Source organism: Patella vulgata, chromosome 2 (assembly GCF_932274485.2).
Source record: "Patella vulgata chromosome 2, xgPatVulg1.2, whole genome shotgun sequence".
NCBI lineage: Eukaryota > Metazoa > Mollusca > Gastropoda > Patellidae > Patella > Patella vulgata.
The window spans coordinates 46,761,315-46,783,565 of NC_065880.2; the positions used below are offsets into that span (position 1 = coordinate 46,761,315).

At 34.2% G+C, this 22,251-nt stretch overlaps 1 protein-coding gene across 8 annotated transcripts in view; it reads right to left on the reverse strand.

Annotated features, from left to right (window-relative positions):
* Positions 1–1,925: 1,925 nt before the first annotated feature.
* The window catches only part of LOC126810558 (neuronal acetylcholine receptor subunit alpha-5), an 89,072-nt gene continuing 68,746 nt past the window's right edge, over positions 1,926–22,251 (reverse strand). For all 8 annotated transcript variants that reach the window (XM_050535691.2, XM_050535696.2, XM_050535697.2 and 5 more), the window contains 6 exons: positions 20,744–20,943; positions 18,462–18,571; positions 15,923–16,377; positions 7,248–7,334; positions 5,121–5,236; positions 1,926–4,638 (listed from right to left, as the gene is read on the reverse strand). In XM_050535691.2, coding sequence (XP_050391648.1) covers positions 4,219–4,638; positions 5,121–5,236; positions 7,248–7,334; positions 15,923–16,377; positions 18,462–18,571; positions 20,744–20,943 — 1,388 coding nt within the window. In that variant the 3' untranslated portion in view covers positions 1,926–4,218. The remainder of the gene's footprint in view (positions 4,639–5,120; positions 5,237–7,247; positions 7,335–15,922; positions 16,378–18,461; positions 18,572–20,743; positions 20,944–22,251) is intronic.

Here is a 22,251-nt window from a genome sequence, read left to right on the forward strand (position 1 = left end):
CCATCTCAGACGTCAGGTTGCGTTTTTGAGAAAATTTCCTGAGTTCAATTCTGTGTTTGGGAAGGAGCCCCATTGCTCAGGTAAAGTTTGAGATGTGGTCACAAATATATACAATGAAACATTTGGCATGTTTCATGCAATGCGTCTATTCAGAGTAACATACCAACCTGACGTTTCTTTTGCTGCTTAGTATAGCTAATTTAAAATTAAGTAAAACAAAGTATCAACCCAGTCGAATGATGCAGTGTGTGTATTTCTGGTGAAACCGTGGTCCGGTGTTGGCCGAGAAAGTTCCTTGGGATTTTCCAGCATGTTTTTCCTTGTCAAGAACGGAGGCCCTTGCAAGGAACTGCGCATAGTCATTCGAATGGGAGGAAAAAAAGGGGTCACATGTGCACATGTCAGTCCTACATACATGTATGTACATTATCGTATCCAATTTGGAACTCGGCATAGGAGCATAAAAGTATATATTTCATACTTGAACTGATTTAAATGGTTGTTTCCCAAACTAAAAGTTCAAGTTTAATGAATGGCCGATGCGCGGGATGACAGATTTTAAATATTTTTATCTATTATTCATCACACATGTAAATGAATATTTTTTTTGTTCCGATTGGACACTGTTATGTGCCGTCAAAAAAGATATAAGCATTCCAATAAACGTCAAATTGTGTCTCTTTTGAACCCAATAAATACTGATCAAGATGTCAACGCGGCCCTAATTGGCTTCTTAAGTGAAAGGCAACTTATTGATCGGAAGGACATTTGAACTTTTTAAGTAGTCTGTTACGGTAAAGAGACATTGCCATCAAAGGCAAAATAGTGATATATAAAAGCATTGTCGTGTGTGTTTTAAAATGTATTTTAAGGATGTAAAAGGCACCATATATTTATTTACTTTACTGGCGCTTTAGTGACCCTCCTAACAATATTTCGAAGGGCATTTGGTGTAAGGACACGCGTTATTTCCCTTGGACTACAATTTGACTAAATATGAATAATTTCTTTCAAAATGAGATGGAATTTAGCGCGCTACTTTTCTACACCGACAGGGCTAATGAAGACGGACATACGTTATGTAATGTGCTATGGAGAAATTTTGCCCGGCTGCCTTTGCTATGGTCACCTTTATTTTCGAATGCAACTGTGTAAACGGGACTTTGGTTGTCCGTCCCACCCGGGCGACTAAACATTGATTCTTGCTAGGTCGTCAGTCAGGCACCATCGAAGAGGGGAAACCATCCCGGAAAATGTCGAAGAACTTTCCCGACCAACACCTGCAGCGAACCCGAAACTTCCTAGTTACTGAGCCACGACTGCTTCGAATTTTCTTTTTAAACATGTTCATATTTATTGGGTACCGTGTCTGCCTTTTTCGTTCCATACTCAACAACAGTAGAATAATAACTGCTCCGGTAACAGACGTAATTTATATTACATACCTCACACTACTAGTTACTGTCAATACTGGCAATACTATAGTTACTGCCACTGGGTGAAGCTCTGTTCTAAAAACTGTTCTAAAGACACTGTTTTATGCAATTTTACATGGAATCCATAGCCGGTTCACAGACATTATTCTAAAACTTGTTGGCATTACGTACTGGCGTAGAACGCTAGGACAGGGGTGGATTTTTTTAGCCTCTAGAATACAGATTCTGGTGGACACGCCTTGGACACACATATCATATACTCGGATGGGCTGCAGGATCGGATCTAGATCGTTTCTAACCTAGCCGGACGACTTTGCTGATGGTGGTCGTTAATGGAGTCTGATAAGCTATGTTTATGTTTTCAAGATGTAGCCTGACAGTATAGATAAACCATCTGTTGATCCATAAAATCAATATTTTCATGGCGGCACGCATCATCATGTTCATCAATCATCCGAAAATTAATTTAAAATACAACAAAAGGCTAGATATCGTAGAAAACTCTTTATACATTTTAATAGAAGTGTTATACAGATTGACGTGTAATGATGTATATAAAACACGTGTGAATACAATAACATAATACAATGATTTATACATAGCTTATAAACACTGACAAATTTCAACATTAGTTTATCTTACAGTTAAAATTATCACTGATGATATTGCGATACCAACATTGTTTAGACTTCATAATTGTAGTTGGTTTTACAATATACTATTATATGCTGCAGTGAATATGAACATAAAGCAATTAAACCCGTGTATTAATAAATATATTATAATGTGCTTCTATTAAGATACATTCATGTGAAAGAACTCCACGTTCACTGCTGCTGAATAAAATATAATGTATTGTTTCTGTAACACATGCGGTGCTCTGGTCTTTTAGTGCTGAATTGTTTTCACCCATTCGTGTACAAACAGTTAAAAAACTAAAGAGATTAATAATTAAACTAAGCAACCATATAGTTTTACGTTACACTGACACATTTCCCACTGCTAAAACTGAACAACGATACATTACATCTACTACGCAATATCAGCAATTCACAATGTCACGAAGTTCTAATTGCAAGTTTACCTTCGAAAAAACTTAGGATTTAATCACTATGGCAAAAAAACTGAAAGTTCTGTTTTGTAATTATCGGATTTAGATATACATTTCGTTTCCTACTTTTTTCTTTGATTGCTTATGTAGACTTTAGATGGCCTCGTCTGTATATTTGTCAGACCTTGCTTAATAATAGTGGTTTGCAATCAAATTTTCAATTAGGTGAACAGATTGACACAATACTTTTTTCATATATATATATTCAATAGTATTTCACAAAATACCTTGCAATCTCTCGTGGAGTTCGGCCAAACACATAAGTTTACTGGTTAATGCCTAACGTCAACACGACAGCAGACAGTATATTAAGGATGTGGCCCAATTAATAATTAAGCAGAAATGATTAAAATTATATATAATCTTCGTTAGACTAAATAATATTGTAATATATATCTAGGCTATTCTAAGCCTCTGTTTTGGTATCCATCCATATATTATTGTTTTGCAAAAATGAACATTAAAATAGAAAAAAAACCCAGTCATTCATTTTAGTATTATGTAGAATAGATTGGTTACATATTCAAAATATCACCTTGTAGTAACACACCTGCATAAACATTTAAGTTAATGACAAAATATGAAATAATTATGTTAGATGAACATTAGCACGCATGCAAATTATTCTATGGTGGACCGAATGGGTAATTAGACTGTCTGCTTTGAAACTGAATATAAACGCAATGAAAGATTTTTTTTCCTCAAGCTTTACAAAATCTGAAAAACTAATAACTACATGTAAACGCCCTTGTCCTAAATTTTAAAAAATCTCTAATACTCTTTCATGCAAATTTCTGGGAAGATATTTTTGCCTTTAAAACATTAATTAAGAACAAGAAAAAACCGTTGATGCTTGTGTCGCTGATGTTCCGGTTTATTTCTAACTCAAATGTAAGTTGGATGGTTTGTGGGGCTTAACGTCCGCTTCCACCGAGGCTGATATCGCAGGCAAAACTGAAATGGAATTACCTGTTACTTTATGATAGATTAGAAAATGTAAGTATGCTTTAAATGAATATACATAAAAGGATAGCGAGTTTACATTAAAACTATAGCCCAGATTCTCTTAAAACAAAAAAGCAGATTAAATATTGAACAAATAAATCGTATGACTGAAATTACAAAGTTTTGTAAGTGAAAGACTTTTGGTATTAGGCAAAATATGCAGTGAAAATTCGAACAAATCTAATTTACAATACTCCGATTTGCACTTTAATACTTTCTCTCAAAAAAGCCACAAAGATTATAAACTATACAGATTACACATATACGCTTTAATTATAATACAGTAGTTCCCGTTTTTGCTTGTATAAATGAAGGCAATTGTACAATATAAAGAAATTTAAAGGGACACTGCTAATAATTTAGCATGGATTGAAACTGACGTTTTTATAATGATACTTATATATATTTTTGAAGCTAGTGCTCTGTGGGAGTAATTTATAAAAACACTGTCGATGCTGCTAATTTAAGCTTTCATAAGTAAGGTATTAGTATCAGAAAAGTCGCGAAATTGTGTGCTTTGAAATAATCACCAATAGTCTCTTTAAACCAATTTATAATTGTATGTATCCTTCATAGGGTTATTTAATCAATAATGTGTATATATAGAGATAAATATGTAATAATTTACAATGTATTATAATACAATAACTAACAATATAACATATCTCATGGTTTACTAAATGTAATAATAGGCAATAATACAGACATAGAAACGATGATAGTGGTTATGTATATAATGAAAAATATTCTATCAAAGATGAGTCCAATTGCTTTCCACTCTTTAGCCAATTTTTCTTTTCTATCTCTTTCAGATATACGTTCACGATAACTCCTAACAAAGTCCATTAGTTCCGTTAAGTGAAAGTTTATGAGTGCCAACTGGCCCGACTGTTCGTCAGATGGACTTCGTTTCATTTGAACTAATAAATCACCCGACGCCGAGGAATCTTTCTTCCATTTTTGGTCTCCGTTGATTCCCAGGAACCGCGTACTTTCAGCTAAAAGACGTGTAGTATGGTTTGTCTCCAGAAACGGCATAACTAAGTTATCCATACATAAAATTTTTGCAAAAAAACTGAAAAGAACCTGAAAAACAATTACAAGAATAAGCTGATTGTCTATAGTTATTTAATACAATGAATAGAAGGGAAGAAACGCTGTTAGTAAACATCTTCCTATCTGTACACAGTTGTTTCTTTAGAAAAATAGAGTACATGGCCATCTTTCTAAGACTATGTTCTGTAATTCCTTTATTATATAAAAATAATAATAATCATTCAATTTTACCATTTACCAGCCCAGATCATGTTATTAATCAAAGGATTAATATTAGTTCTATGACTGATAATTTGAGGGGTTTATGTACTCTTTGATCTTTAGATGTGATTTACAAATAAAGATGGATTAAATTAACCTCTGTCATAGAATGTCAAAATATAGCTCATGGGACGACCATTCTAGTTACCAGGGTCGGGAAGTCTGACGATCCGGTCGCAAGCTAATAGAATTAAGATGTAATATTTTAATACTCTCCAGCGGATATAAACAGTAATATAAAAAGGGCTTACCTTTCGTAGGCACATAGGTACGGGCCTTCTGGCACCATAGAATGATAAATTGACAACAAAGGCGTTTAAAAACGATGACAATGTAATCAGTATCATGTTAAGGCAATAATAGGTGCCTGAAAATAAATAAAAATAGGTTGTCAGTCAACGAAGCGTAACACCACTAGAAACTTTGTAATGGAAGTGTGCCAGAAATATCATTGTTTTCAATATTGTCCATAACTGCTGAAAGTGTGCCTACTCTTCTTTCCATTCCCAACCCTCCGAGGAAATTTAACGTGCTACCAATTGTAAATCAGGAATCTCGCTTTTTCGACCCAACCGAACGAGTGGACGCCGTTCTTGCCCGATCGTCCTCCCTGCATTATTTTATTGGCAAAGGGAAGTCAGGCTGGAAAATCCGGAAGATCGAGCCCGGTACCTCTTATTTGATTAAATAGTGTATACAAATTTCAAGTAGATCAGATGATAATCTTTGTCACTGATTCAAAAATGTGATCAAGGGTAACAACACAGAAATAAACTAGTAGCCAACGTGAAGAGTTCGAAAAGATCAGATGATAATAAACGATCATAATACGGACATATACAATATACAACAATAATATTAGATCAACATAAAATAATAATAATCCTCTTCAAGGAGTTAGTTGACTGTGTCTTAAATCAATCTTTTATATCATCTGATTCAATTCCAGATGGAAAATTGTTTAGGATAATATAACAACCATGACAAAAAGAAAATTCTCTTTACAACCTATTAGAACTTGATAACAAAATAAACCCGAGGCATTAAAAACACCAAATTTAATCTTCAGAATAAATTTAAAAAGTTGTCTTGATCAAATGAGTTTTGCAAAGAATTTGCTAAATTTAGCAATAGTTAAATGAGTTAACTGAAAAAAGAGAAACTTCAAAGGGAGATTTAATTTTATCAAGATATATACCGTGTGATCCCATTACGAAAAACAAAAAACGAAAATGATCACAAAAAAAGGTGAATTAGGTATAAGGGATATCAGAAGTAAAATATGTGGTCTTTTACTTTATTTAATTTTGCAAGATGAAAACGGCGGGAAAGAGCGTGCCGCATTATAAGAAATGTGTCAATACGGACACGAAATGAGGTTTAACGTCTCACCTTTCTGCACCAACCGTGCTAATGAAGACGGCCACACGTGCTTTATGGGCCATTTTTCCCGGTCAACGGAGCTACGACCTATTCGCAAACGTCCGAAGGGGAGGAGGCTGATCAGTAGGGAGGGGCGAAGGCCTGGGCATCCATCTCAGAGGTAATCTAACCTTTTGAAATTATAGCTCGCTGTTGATTTCATCTGTTTTCCTTTCTCACTTTTCTGAGTCCTAGGCCCTACATGAATCCTGGGATCATATAATAAAGGAGTTAGCGACGTGTATCACCAAACCCCTAAAAATCACTGGGCATAACAACGGTACACGCCGCAGTTGAGTTCGGTTTTAAGTACTATCCGAACGACTATAAGCTTTCCATGTCAGGCACCATTGTCTTACGGGTATGTGGGAATCATTCTGGAAACTTGATGGGACAACATGGGCTCGAACTCGCAACCTCTTGGCGGGTTCCTCATTTGTTTTATCCCTCTGCCTCATCTGATCAGAATTAGTTTCAAGTGATTATCTAGACGATTGCACGCTAAGCCAAGCATAGTAGGGGACAAGAGACCTTAAAACAGCTCGTATTTCATTCAGTTTGCCTAACGGGGGAGATTTTCCATACTCACATATAAGATTCGGGATCCGGGTTGCTGTTAATTTAATTTGTCCAGTTACAAATTGCTGGTTTACTAAGCCTACTGAGTAATACTGATTGGAATGCACATGACGTACTTCCAATAATGGTGGAAGGGTGAGATAAAATACTTATAGCGTTAGTAAAATTTTACAATGTTTTATGTTATATAGTCATGCTACAGTTTCATGATGGCTATTCCCCAACGATGATAATTCCATAATACATTTCGCATCTATCACGTTATGCAACATCTCAAGAAAGCATTAGAGGAGGTCTGTTCATTAATGTGCTAGTAGGTTAGGTATGTGTAAAGGTACAGCAAGTATGTAATCGGTGCGCAAGGACTAAAGACATACCCAATAATGGAACTGTGGCCGCAGCCGGTGGTAAGTTGGATTCCATTAGCAGTAAAAGCAGGAAAAATGCCACGAAAATATTTATACCTGAAAAGATACATAAATAATATGGGTAACATGTATAAAATATATAGAAATGTTCTGGCATAGTTCTTCTGAACCAGACGATAAGCTCTAGTTCCATATAATTAAAGCTAGCATGTATAGTCCTATCAATAATTGAAATAATGATTTATCTTGAGGCCCTGTTCATATATTAAACTAGATACAACTAACACGAAAACGCCATATTAAGTAACACTGGTAATAAGATCTTATGTTATCGTAAGAATACGTTCCTCAAATTTACAAAAAACAGAAGATGTTTCAAAGGCTAACAACGCACAATTCAAAAATATTGAGTACAAAAGACACGTATTTCAATCAAAGTTTTAATTAAATGTATCGTATTCCCGATTAAAGGTCACATACATTATAAAGTCGTCTTATTATAAACCATATTGGTCCAAACATTATGCAAATTATGATCATCTAAAGTTCCCAGTATTTTCTATTGATTTCACAACATCACCCTTTTCTGTCTTAGAACGTCAGTCGGCTATTAAGGTAATTTTGGAATCTAATCTATTTGTGTTAAATTGGAATGAGGAACATGGCTTGGGTGGTTTGGGGAAGGGGGAGAGGTCTTTAAAAGAAAAACATAACATCATTTTGGGGATTCTGTCAATAGTCAGTAATTTTGTCCTGATTTCCCAAGATTTTAGGTTAGACTGGACGTGTGTTTTTTTTATAATTTCTCAATTAACATTAACACACTGTTTGAATCTCTTTCAAAATTAATAATAAAGTTGTATATACAGGTTTGTTTCAAATGTCGAGAATAAAGAAAACTGATATAGAACCATTGGTATCAAATATGTCCGAAATGCATAGTTATTATTTATTTGAAACTTAAGCGGTCGTGATATGAAAAATAGCAAACCTGTAGACAATCATTATTTTCGGTTTACGTGTTCAATGCCAGCCTCTAGTTAACCTTATCAATATAAATCGATCAAAAACCTATATGTTATAAGGAAACAGTTCTATAATAAACCAAGATTCTAATATCCTCGCCTCGCTACAAGGGTTAATATGATCACGATGCTCTACTTCTATTATTCTGTATTTTTAAACTGGTTTATAATAGAAAGAAGAAAGCCGTCTTTGATGTGCTTAATAAATCATTTACGGCCGATAATTAAATATAGATATTAGAAAAGACAAATCTGTGCAGAAAAACTGACAAAATCTATCAATTTGTTAAAAATAAAGAGAGTGTAAACTCGAGGTCTAGCAAGTCACGCAACATTTTTTAATAAAAACTATCAAATCGCCATAGCCACCAGAATCACATGTCCCTTTTCATTAACCTTGCCTGTTTCTATCATTTTATCATTAATAATAATATAAAGGCGTGAAACCAGTTCAAAATGGGATATCGCTGCTTAGATCCAAATTAAAAAAAACGCGGGGTCACACCCTTTCGAACAAATAATTAAATCCGATTCTATATATATATTTGTCTTTACAATGTGTTAGATTTAATTATATCTAAAATCACAGCTTTCGATTGGTTCACCAGTTTATAAATCCGAATCCTACACTGAGAGGTAATCGTCTCCCAGTTCCACGAACTTCACTCTTTTGGCAAAGGTAGCTCAGTGTGCGCGTTTAAAAACAGTTTGGTGCCGAAAGACGATTGCCAGAGAATTAAACAATTTCGAAAACAATTTAAAATTATAAGAATCCATTGGACGAATGAGAAATAGTGAATACACAGAAAACTAACTTTTGAGTTGTTTTGGTTTTTCGATATAAGAACATGGAAATTGTCGATAAGAAATATATAAATATAAATTTTGGCAGCCATTATGTCACGTGTTACAGCACAGTAGAGCAGTAAAACATCAATCAATCAACACCGCATTCCACAGGAATATCAGATAGCAATGTTGTTGGTAGACAATACATTTAAGTATTCTAGAATCCCAGAAATTATTACAAATATAGGCTTACATCGATCATATCAAGTCCTTAACTAAATAACAATTCAACAGTTACACAAAAGTCATAGATAGCATGAAATTCACACAAAACGTAGCGTAGCTTTTGTAATCTGATTAAGTACAAACTACACAATTTAACAATACCAGTAATTACTCCAAACCCCCAGAAAATTCTAAAAATACTACCGATAATCGATCAAATCAACTCTTTAACAAAATAACTATACATTTAATACAACGGATCATAGAGTGCTTAAAAAGCTCATTAGTTTTTCTTTGTAATGTACTTCATACAAAAGGTAGCGTAGATTGTGTCTTCTGATTAACTACGAATTAATTAATGACCCTATGGCTGTATTCCTACTAATTTGTATGACTACTAAAATGTACTGTTTAACTGATTATGAAAATACTTTCGCATGTCCATTTCATGTCCATTATATGGAAATTCTTTGATGTCAATTAGGGTATTAATATAATTCCAATTCAGATCTTAATCGAAAACGCTGTTGGAGTTTGCGTTTCAATTGATCGCATCGTCTAACGAAAACAATTGGTTTCTAATGATTCGTTGAAGAGATTAACGCAGGTATTATTGGAACACACTCCACACTGTTTTGTTGGTATGTAAATGGTATGTTTACGATTATCAATAAATGTATCGATTATTTCTAGTATTCCCCAAACGCTTAGTCGTCGGTAACGACTTAATATATATTTTACTCGGTCTTTTCAGGAAATCCCATTGAATATATCTCGTATGTAGGGATTTGAGTGGTAGTGACAAACACAGTTTTAAAACTCCCCATTGTAATATTTAATTTGTACAAAGGGTGAAGGGTTAATGGATAAACACAATCTGGTTATGATTAGTTTACGTATCAATATCCCCCAGGTTGTCTAACAATAGGGATATTAATAAAGTGTAATAATCCAAATACCATAGCACTTCTCTAAATGTATTCAGTTCTACCTTTAGTATGATAAATAACATGCAATGTTTCAAACAATATATGTAACATTAATCCATTTACCAAAAAGATACAAAACGTACGAATCCTATATGCATATTATGGTGAAAATACATCATCTCTAAGGGATATCAATGTTGTTTTTAAAGGGGAATGTAAGACAACTGCCACCAAAAGCACCCTATCAAACAACCATTGTTTCTAAAACAGTTTATCGGGAAAGTACAGGTTAGAAAGGCCCCCGGTTTTGGGAGTCAAAATGCATATCATATCTCAAAGACTTTGTTAAAACAGTTTTTTTTTATCGCGTTTAAGACCACTCAGATGTTATATCTACCGAGAACATGCTGATAGTTTTAACATTATCTGAATCAATTTGTTGCTAGGTACATGGGATAACAGCACAGAGAAGCGATAATTAGACACGAAAGCCTGGATCTTTAGGGTGGTATTTTGAACATAATTTGAGAAGACGGCTGATGTACGAATACATATTGTATCAACACTTATGTCTCTCTTTAATCTACATTAGCATGTAGGTTAGACAAGTTTTGACAAGTTTGGGTGTTCATGTTTCATCACCATCTCAAATGCGCGGAATGATCAAGGTAACTGCTAATGAATACCTACCCCACTGCAGATTGTCTTAAAGCACACACGGGGGCTAAAAAGTAAACCAGAGGCAAATGTGTGTCATATGAATTGAATTTTATCCTCCTTGTTTTAATACCAAATACCAATCTACATATATAATGTTCATTCCACATTCTAATATGTCCAAATAGGCGAACATCAAAATAAATTTTGCAGAAGATATGCGTTTGCATCGAATCGATTGGCAAAGTCTTAAAGATACATTATGTAAGATTTAGATAAAGACCTATATATAGCCATTCTTGCTATAATAGTTCGAAAATAGATAATGTAAAATGAATAATTTGAAAATTTCATTCAAATTACTCTATTGCGAGCGAAGAGATTCGCCTTTGAATGTTTGACAAGACGTGTGCAATAATTTCAACCACCGTACTGGTTGTTTGGAGCTAAGTCTCGCTCCCCCACTTTTAAATTAAATCAAAATATGGCTGAACCGTTCTAATCTATTTAATATCGGAGAAATCCGATGCTATCGAGAGTTGATTATGGCCTGGATCAGTTAATTAATGTCTAATTAATGTCTAATTAATAATTTAGAAAACATTTCAGGCCTAAAGAAAGACCTGCAATAGGCAGATTTAGCTCTTGCATAATGTATGTTTAAAAAAAACCTATTATCAGTAATAGTCGCATTGCCAAATAATAAACACCAGTAAAATGGCCCCATTTTGGAAATCATAATATTTGACGATTTGTCCTTGATAAGGTTAACTCAATAAATAATGATCAAAAATGTCCAGTCACTTTCCTGTTGTCCGCAGAGAAACAACTGCCTCTGTATTTAACAGTAAACAAACTACCAAATTTCGTAGATCCCGATTCTATTCAGATTCAAATTAGCAGATAAAGAATCTCCCTCGACTGAATGCGATGGATGACAGCTTTTTATGACAGTGTCTTTGTTATTCTGCTCAACATTCAATACAATAATATTTCCTTTTTAGAACACCCGCAAGAATTTGAACCTTTGTGAACCTTTATATATATTTTAAAACTGCGATAAAACTGAAGTTACAAGAAGCACCGATAAGTCTTATTAGTCTTTTTTCAAAACGAAATGAAACAAACTTTAAAAACTGTTTCAGAAATTTTAAATTGAAAGCACAGAAATGAAATCTGGTAGAGGGTTTAAAAATTAAATAAATACATTTTACAAGAGACTTTCTATACTTCAAACGAAACTTTGCAAACATCTTGCTCAGCCATTGATGCTGGTGAAAATATTTATATTCTACTTCAATTACTATTACTACTATTGACCCTTGCCAAAGGGTATGTAGATACATATCTAATTATCGTGTAATAACACGTCATAATTATCATTGCCATCTCTTTGATGTCTCCGCAATCATAGATAGAACGACAATAATTAACTATAGGCTTTAACACTAATAAAATATATACCCTCTTCAAAATAAGAAACATTGTCATATTGAATATTTATATTTAAAAATATCACTGTTCTGTACGTATTTATTTATTGGTACTATAACTAAAATACTATAATAATCCGTTGTCTAGATCATATTACTTTCAATTGCACATATATTATACACCCTACCCACAAGTAAGCCCCTTTGGTTTGTTTTTGTATCCTATCCGTGATGCCTTTAAAATAAATAATGTTTAAACCAAACCAAATCAACATATTATACCTACTAAAATCGACAACTTTTCTTTTACTCAAATCTAGTCATTTTAAGTTCAAACGTTTGTCACCATTGATATTATAGATACGTTATCTTTAAGGGGTGCTTACACAAGTCACGGGTAAGGGACGAGACTGGATTGTGACCAGGGCCATGTAAAAGGCACACTAGTTCACGCGTCCTAAAAAAACAAAATAAATTCCACCATAACATGCTTTCAGATGGCCATAAATGATTATAACTTAAAGAGTCAATTGCATTTTGATCAATGGTCATCATTCGGTGCCACACAAAAACAAATTCTGGTGGATTTGGGTGAATAACGAATAACAAAACACGACTTAACTTCACACTGCCATTTAAACCATGGAAATGTGACTGCTGCCAGTTATTGCCATCTATCGCTTTATGACTAGCGACGCGCGTCGTGCACAACTGTTATTAAAAAATTTGCAACGCCATCTCATCTGAGAAGTTCACAACCGCTAAACAAAAATCGTAGGCCCTATTACTAAAACCAGATCTAAATGAAACAAAACAAAATACTTTCTTATTTTCCCGACATATCCAACGAATGTAACGGCGATTTAATAAATTCACATGACTTCCCTTGCTATAAACAAAATAAATCTGTCTCGAGTCGATCCATTGAACAAATTTAAGTCGCAGAATCAGAGGTTATAAAAAAACCCAGATTTGACAACTGACTGGAGACGACAGAAAACGCGTATTGTTTATATTGTATAAAGTATATCACTTTTTACATTTTATAATATTTGATTGATGCAGGATAAATAGATCGAGTGAATGCACACAATCATTATCGACTTCCAACGTTGGAACATTTCAATACATATATTTATTATTAGTTTTCGAGGTTTCTGCTTGTCTGAGCTATTGTTATTCATCTATTTTAAATCCATTTGCAGATTGTGAATATATTTCACAAGGAACTGTGCAAAAACGAAATATAAAACAATTCTGTTGGCAAGATAACCCTAATACTGCGCAAAAAACCCCACAAAAGTTCATGGACATACTTGATTAGCCGATATAATTATTTCACCGTGACATATTACGCCATTCATAATGCAAAGTGTAGTGATTGATTAGATTAGACTAAACGTTCAACAGTTTTCTTTCTTGAACTTGAGACTGCATGGTCTTAATTTAGAAACTCGTAGCTCAAAAGAGGTTGTTAACCTCTGAAAATAAGCCCTTTATATCACGCAGTGTATTTTGTGATCTACGCATTTCTATTACAGCATGTTGAAAAGCGAAAACTGCTCTAATCTCAGAACTGATTACAATGTGTGTGATATTGTGGGATTTAGCCTGGGATGAAACGATCAATATTTGCATTTTATCGTAGCATCTAGAATAGCAGTAGTTAAAGGACCATAATTGTTTAAGTCATTATTACATATGTCACAGAACTGGTAAAACATGTTCCAAATATAATTTCAACACCGAGATGTGTTTAACCAGTTCTGTCACATATGTAATAATGGCTGACACCAATATTGTCCTTTAAGATTATGCTAACCATGAATACAGTCGTAAAATACACGATGGGTCATCGACTCTAATATGTGAAAGTGTTGATTAAATTCTTAAGATTAACAATTAGTATTAAATTTCTGTCAGCCTTCGATGATTTTCTTAATTGACTTTAAATATGGGTAGCTTTAAAAGAACAGAAACAAATATTATGGTTTATTTAAAATCTACTTTTCAGTAAACCATGGTTTAAATTGCATTAATGGTTACGATTGAAAGTACAGCAATTGTTTGAAGTTTTCATGATTCCATAATAAGCAAACAAAAGCATATCCGTCGACGAGTTTCAATCAACGTATAATTTCCTTTTAATATGATTACATTGACATCGCAATATAAGAATCATACTGTACGACTTGCTTATTTAACTTGTAATTGTAAAGAGAAAGCCGCGCTTTACACACGATGGTGGCAGATTCGTGTTACGTCTCATTCGCAATTCACTCCTTTATCGATGTGAATCGTCTAATATGATTAGCTTCGATTCTGTTTTCAAAAAATAGTGTTAGTCTTCTGATGTATCTCGAATGGGTTCGTCGGAGTTCAAACTCATTTCCGTGAAAAAAGGAATTGAAAGAGAGTCAGGGAAATGTTGTTAGTCAATTCGGTTGTGTGCAACTGAATAACATGGGGAAGCGTTTAGTTATGTGTTTTGATAGACAAATTGCTAACTTGCTTGCGGCCTATAAATTGTCTGACTACAGTCTTTCGTAAGCTCACAACTGGGCCAGTTTATAAAATTTGTCTCTAATTTGCTCCGTTTCAGACAAAAAAATCAATTGGAGCAAAAAAGGTAACCGTTCTGAAGATAGCGTTGATATTCTAGATGTGGGAACTGTGATGTAACCAAACACTTATAAAACTGACAAATAGTTTCTTTACATCCTTCATCTAACTTTCTACGTCTACCCAAAGATGAAGGTTCAAGCTGTTCAAATAGGAATATGAATTCAGTTTATTAAACATAGTTAAGATAAGGCTACTGATTGCCACCATTCGTTAAATACAACTAAGTAGAGAAGCGAAGATTGAACCTCGTTGCCTCTACAGTTAATGTAGTCATTTTATTGAAAATATATAAAATCAATGATTTCTTCCCAAAAATGGTTATTATGGCAGAAATATCTAATATTTATTGATTCGGCACTTATTGCTACAATTCCAACTTAATCTTCGATAAAGCTATTTTATAATGATTTTTTTGACTTAAAGGTTCTTTTGAGCATACCTAAAAGGCGTACATGTGTATCAAACATTTTATAGTACCCAAGCAGACACGCGGGCCTAAGCCAGTATACAGAATACATTTCAACGTATGATTTCAAAACCCATGCTTTGTTTTTAATTTTTCAGATAACCGCGAAGGGCTCTTTAGATGTGGAAGGGAACTGGAGAACTCAGATTTCACCACAAGTAACTTTAATTATTTCCATGCCCAATCAGACCTTCCAAGAGCACATACGTACCAAGCATTACTGTTACGGTTTATCCTGCGATAAACATAATTACCCGAAAAATGATTAAACCTTTGCAATGGGCTGTAACCACTGGTGCAAATGTATACTTATATTCCGTAAATACTTTTTGTACTTAACTATGAAACCACTCCTATCAAACATGGACACAAACAAGCTTGTTATTAACGAACTTTGACAGACCGCAGGGCTTAATTTAACAGACGTGGCGATGGTTAAATTATTTCAAAGAAAGAAAGCTAATTTAAGAATTCACATGATGAAAAAAACACCACCGTGAAATGTTCTGAGGTCAACTTTGTCAAATTAACTTACCCAACATTAATTTAGCTGGCGATTCTGGTGGGATCCAAAATAATACTAAAGTCAGCGATGTAAGTAACACACACGGTAAAATCAGAATATAGTTATAAAATGTTGAACTTCTTTGAAACACGAGTGTAAAGGTTAGGTCAACATAAGGTACCGGACAACATGTGTACGTAACAACGTTCCTTACTGCTGGAGATCTAATTATCGTCCACGAGTTACTTGGCACATATTCTGACAAATCAATTTCAGTTGCGTTGTCCAATACTGCTAGATCCACCTTAGTACCATCATACGTCCACGAGCCAAATTTAAGGTGGCACTTTTGAATGTCAAAAGGAAACGCAGAGACATCGATGTAACAGGAACTTCTGTAAACAGCTTGTGGCATCCAAACAACTGTACCAGTATTACTTATAACACACAGAGCTTCACGATGTTCCTCCAAACGGAAGTCTGCACTGAAAAAGTATTTGAAAAAATATTGTGGTATTTAATATTAGGCAACATATTATTTAATGCAATAATACAAAATCATTGCTTAGGCATTATATGGGTATTTTCACTAAACCATAAGTGTCCTGGCCCTTGTATTTAGCTAATACGAGTCTATCATGCTGCCTGAATTTTGTATTTGTGCATTGACGAAAACCATGCATAAAGCCATGTGCAATTACATATACTATCGCATCGTTTTAATAATGTATTTGCATAATATCGAGTTATGTATAATCTGTAATGATTAAAGGTATATATACATGAACTGAATATAATATATACACTCATTACTGACAAGAACGACAATACTTCTCATTTAGGAAAACACATCTTTCATGCCACGAGTTTCGTTCCGTAATGTCTAAGAGTAAATTTGTATTGTCTGTTTAAAAATTTTGTAATTTTAATTTTTTCTCAGTAGGTTCGAGTTACCTACCGGTATCGTAATGGCGTAAATGAAATGAAATGAAATGGGGTTTAACGTCCTACTGTTCTGCTCCTAACCTGGGCTAATGAAGACGGATGGCGTAATGTTGTCTACTCAAATAATGAACTTCAGGACTAATTATAAACATTATTAGCCTTTATCCCAAATGGAGAATATTACCCTAATATGAACAAATCCAGGACTAATTAAACAGAATATTGGCCTTTATCCCAAATTGAGAATATTACCCTGATACGAACAATTATATTTACTGATCCTAATGGCGTTCGAGACTTACCCCCAGAAACTATCGTACACCCATTATAAATATATTGATCACATGAATGTAGAATATATTTGGACGTAAAAAAGCGAATCTTAGTTATTTCATCGGTTATCGTCTCTGAATTCATACCTTGAAACACTTACTGGGCCTCATAAAACTTATTTCATACTTTGAGCTGTCTATCGACCTGTTCTGTATGACTTGGTTTTATAAAGCCATAATCTACTTTATAGGTTTGATACACATACTTCCTACACGAATCTACATCGGGAGGTTAGCTCTCAAGAAATTTGGCACATGAACTGTGGTTCAATCCGGGGGTATTTGGATTGAAGGTCGTCCCAGTAATCTTAAGCAATTCTATAGATTATCTTCAGTCTAGAAAGTTGATCTATGGGCTTTATTATTCAACTAGTGGTAAATTTACTTTTCTGATAGACAAATAGATATTTTAGGAAGAGCTGGAGGAGATTTTACAATTTTGGCTTTAATCGAATCGTTTTATTTGAGAGAGCTACCATAATCTAAATGCTGACCTGAAAAGCGTCAAATAGCAATTTTGAATTTTTTGTGTACATTGAAGAACCAGAGACTATATAAAATATATTATGAAGCGGGGCCAATCTTTAATCGTATTTCTTTGTAGATTACTAAGTTAAATATATTATACTTGTCCAAGAAGTAATTTATGCTTTAATTCTACAAGAGAATTAATTTGGTTGTGTGGTGTGCTTAAAATATTCACTTAGTCTTTAATTAATGTGTTTACAAGGTTTTCTAGGCAAGAACAATTACTTAATTAATCGAGGAGATTACTAATTTTCGAAATAGTTCATCTATATAAAATACGATGAAGCATGTAAGTTTCGAATAACATCTCATCTCTCTGAACGGAGTTGCAACAATATTTGACCACTTCATGGTGATGAAACCTGTTTAAATCTAAACCTTGCTAGGTTCAATCAATATACAAGCTGTTACTAAAGAGAACCAAAATCAAATAAAACAGGGGCTTGCGCCCTACTGCTCTGCATCGATTGGGCTAACGAAGACGGGTCAAACAAAATAAGATGCTAGACTATCGTACATAAACACTACGACCTACTCTTATATCTAATTCCAACTGTCAAGGGTTCTTTTACGTGCACGCCAATATGAACACAGAAACTTGGTTTTTCGTACCATCCGAAAGACTATGCATTGTCCCTTGCCAGGACATCCTTTCTGTACCAGGGGGAACTCCGTCGGTAATTATCGGTGAAAACAGCGTTGGCAAACCAACGTCTTACTCACTGAGCCACCGTGGCTCCCCTAAAGAGTACCAATATACCTACTAGTTATATAATTTTATATCTGGTGTCCACAATTTACGTGACGGAATTCTTACAGAGTTAACTCCACCCCAATCTGTCGGATCCCATTTGAGGTAGATATCATCCCACGTCTAAAATTAGAAAGAAAAAAAAACCACTAAAAAAACAGTCAATTATCTATTAACTTACAACTTGGAAAACGTGCATTTTCCGATGCGGGACCTTTGCTATTGAATAAACTACCAAAGTCAATGAAACAATTAACGTCTGTGGGCCATATTAATTCTCAACGTGTTTCAAAACCCTGATCTGTAAATAATCAGTGAATATAACAACCAACAGCGCTTTAGAAGCTGTTCATCAGTATTAATGCGCTTTATACATGACGATATTATTATTGTTATTTTAAAGCTGTTCTGTAATGGAATATTTTAATCATTACGTATAGAAAAGTACGAATATGCTCTTTTCTGCCGTGTAATCGAACTGCTCAAATGGGCTTGAATTTAGAATGGAGGTAAAAATACAGCTATGACCTCATTATATATTTTGTTTTCGTGTTTTTGGACACATAAGCACATTTAGCAAATTACCAAAAATAAAACATTACAATTATTTAAAAACCACCAAAGATAATAAATGGGCTACCTACCAAGGATTTTTTTTTAAACTTTTAACTCGGCTTTTCTGAAATAGTTTCTAACTTAACATTCTTACTGCAAAGGTGTCTGATCGGGTCGACGTTTTCAGTGTTAAACCCGGTCGAACAAGAGATCAATTACAATCGAGTTTTATACGATTCTAGAAAGCCCGACGTATATATAGACTCCTCTTACTACATCAGTTGCCTAATTAAATCAATTCTATTGCAACAACTTCTCACAGTCTAGTAATATGTTCCAATACTTTTTTTTATTGTTCTCAATTTGTTAAGGAAATGGATAGAACAAATGCAAAGTTCCAGTTCATCAAAACGGATGGGTTGATTGTCCGATCTTTTAAGAAATGTTTTATGCAAAATCAATAGGGAACTTAAAGAAGTGTTATCATTCTCACCAAGAAAATAAATGACGTGTTTAAGAGATTATTCAAAATAAATTTTATCATGTTCAATGTCACTGCAACTCAATTCACTTAAAATTAAAAACCATTTCATTTTTCACCAAATTCGGTGTTTAAGATGGCCACATTTTATATACTAAATTATTTTATGAACGTGAAATACGTCTTAGGTGGGCTTTCAGCATCAAAAGATATCCGATAGATTTAAAACAAAACACACGTTTTCTTATATAGTCTTCAAAAAAAGTAGTGGATATTAAGAAACAATACAAAACTGCGGAAATGCACTGCTGATTTTATTAGAGATAACCAGTGCATCTTAATAACAGGCCAATTGCCTACACATGAACATAAACAGTTCATTTGGACGGCTTATCTGACGGCCCCATTTCACTCGCAAAGAGATACACCGTCAAAAGTGAAAATGGGCGTTTTTGATTTTTGTATTAATAATGAGTAATTGCTCCATCAATCCTCAGACATTCAGCAATTCGTCGTGGCATGCCCCTAATCAACCGCCCAATCACGATTTGGGGCAATCTGACCCACACCCCTTGCTGTGCCACGGCCAATTCTTGCAGTGTTGTCCGTTGACGTTGACGTCGACGAACACGTCTCCCGATCAAATTAAACATAACACACTAAAGCAAAGATACGCTAAACAGTAAATCTTATGCAAGAACCGATAGGAAGGCAATCGTGTATAGACAAACCAGCACGCGGCAATTTTCATCAACCCTTCCTTGAAGTGTCAAATTTGGCAATGAACCCCTCCCACGTGTGTGGCACTATTGCGTGTTGCATGTGCAGCTCAATGGTTCTGTTGGGGCGAAAAGTTCTTCATCTGTGAACATATTCTCAAAGCATGTCAAGTGTCCATGACTATTTATCATATCACAACCTGCATAGGTATTTGCATTTCAATATCCCCTACATTTTTTGAAGAATATATATTAATAGCATAGGGAATCAAACAACAGAAGGTAAGTGTGGGAAAGTAAGGGAAATTATGGCCATTTTTATGCTATATAATTATTACTTTTAATGGCCATATTTACCACAGTTTTACGAACTACCTCAAAGTAGAAATAATGTGAACCATATCCAGTATTTGAACAGTGTATAAGCATTGCCATTTAAAGCTTACTATAATGACAGACTGATTAAAGAAAGCAACTTATTCCGACGGTCATAAGCTCACTGCCTCCTTTAAAATTTTGAAAACAACAACTGTTACTTACATATCTGTCCCACACATTTAATGTTAAAATTTGATTCTTTTCATCTAAATCCATAATCTGGACAAGTTGAATATTAAAACTAACTTTAACTGTATCATTATACTTGATTACGGGGCGGCCATACTTGCCCCTTCTTCTATACCGAGCCAATAAATTTTTAATCAAACGGTCTTCATCAGATAGCCGAATCTTTGGAAGCCCTAAAAAGAAAAAAAGCTAAATTTATCAAAATATGTTGCCAGCTCATTAAGAACTCAACATACGCAAATTCCTCCTAAAAAGTTTTAATAACCATCAGCTAAATGCTTGAAAGGAATTCATTATAAAATTAGAAATGGCTGCTCATCAATAATGAAGTTCTTGAACGTCACCCCCGATCTGTTTCGTTAAGTTGAAGTTTCTAATATGATTAGACTGCACATATTTAACGGTGAAAGGATTTTTTATATACCAAGAAAGCGGGGAAATACTGTTGAGAGTGTGAAAAGCCAAGTGGAGAAAAAGAATAATTTATATCAAACATCAAGCTTCAGCACTGACAAGCAAGAGACATATAACATAAACTTCAATCTTAGCTACACATACCCTAGAAAAAATTGAAGGTAATCTAACTCTACTAGAAAATTAAATGCCAGTAAAATAATTAAAACTGTCCATAAATACAATTGCCGCAACAAATCAGGTTTAGAAATAAATATTTGAAAGGTAATTACACGCCTTATTGAATGCTGGGTTTCTAGATTTTGGAAAAGCTTTTAGCCCTTCTTCAATAATTCATCCCACAAAAATATACATTTCCGTTGTGATCCAAATAGTGTTTCGTTACCAATTAGTCTTCTGTTAATTGAATAAAGAAAATCTAAACGGGTTATTCAGATGTCGAATAACATTTACCGTTGTACATAGAACGTAACCATAACATAATAATGCTCTCCATGCACACTCAGTGGTGACCTGATAAAACCTTAAGTGAAAACGCCTGTGGTCACAGGATTCAAAAGCTGTAAGCACTTACAAAGCCAACAAAACTACTTATCATGCAACCGTATAATATTGTCTGACATTCCATTCTTAAATACAGTGGTTGGATTGCATAATATAAAGTACTATAAAAAAAATGAAACAATAAAAAATGGTTTTAAAGGGTAAAATTATCAAGATAGACAAAGATAAATATAATTGTCATCCACATTTTCAAGATGCTGTGCTAAAGGAGGAAGTGAGGATTCTGGAAACTATTTCGCCAAGAAGCATTGGTCGACGTTTTAAATTAACCATAACGTTACGTCTCTGTACAGATAATGTGATTCATACTTAGATGACAGCATATTCTATCGAAATTATATTAAAAAAATGTCCCATTAATTTTAAATGGTAGACAATGATCGAGTATCTCCACCCTAGATGAACAGTATAGAGAATCTGAAAATAAAATCAAAATATCCCTATTTGTTCTCAAGTTAAGGTCATTAGAATATAATAGTTCTGTGACGTCACCTTTTCAGACC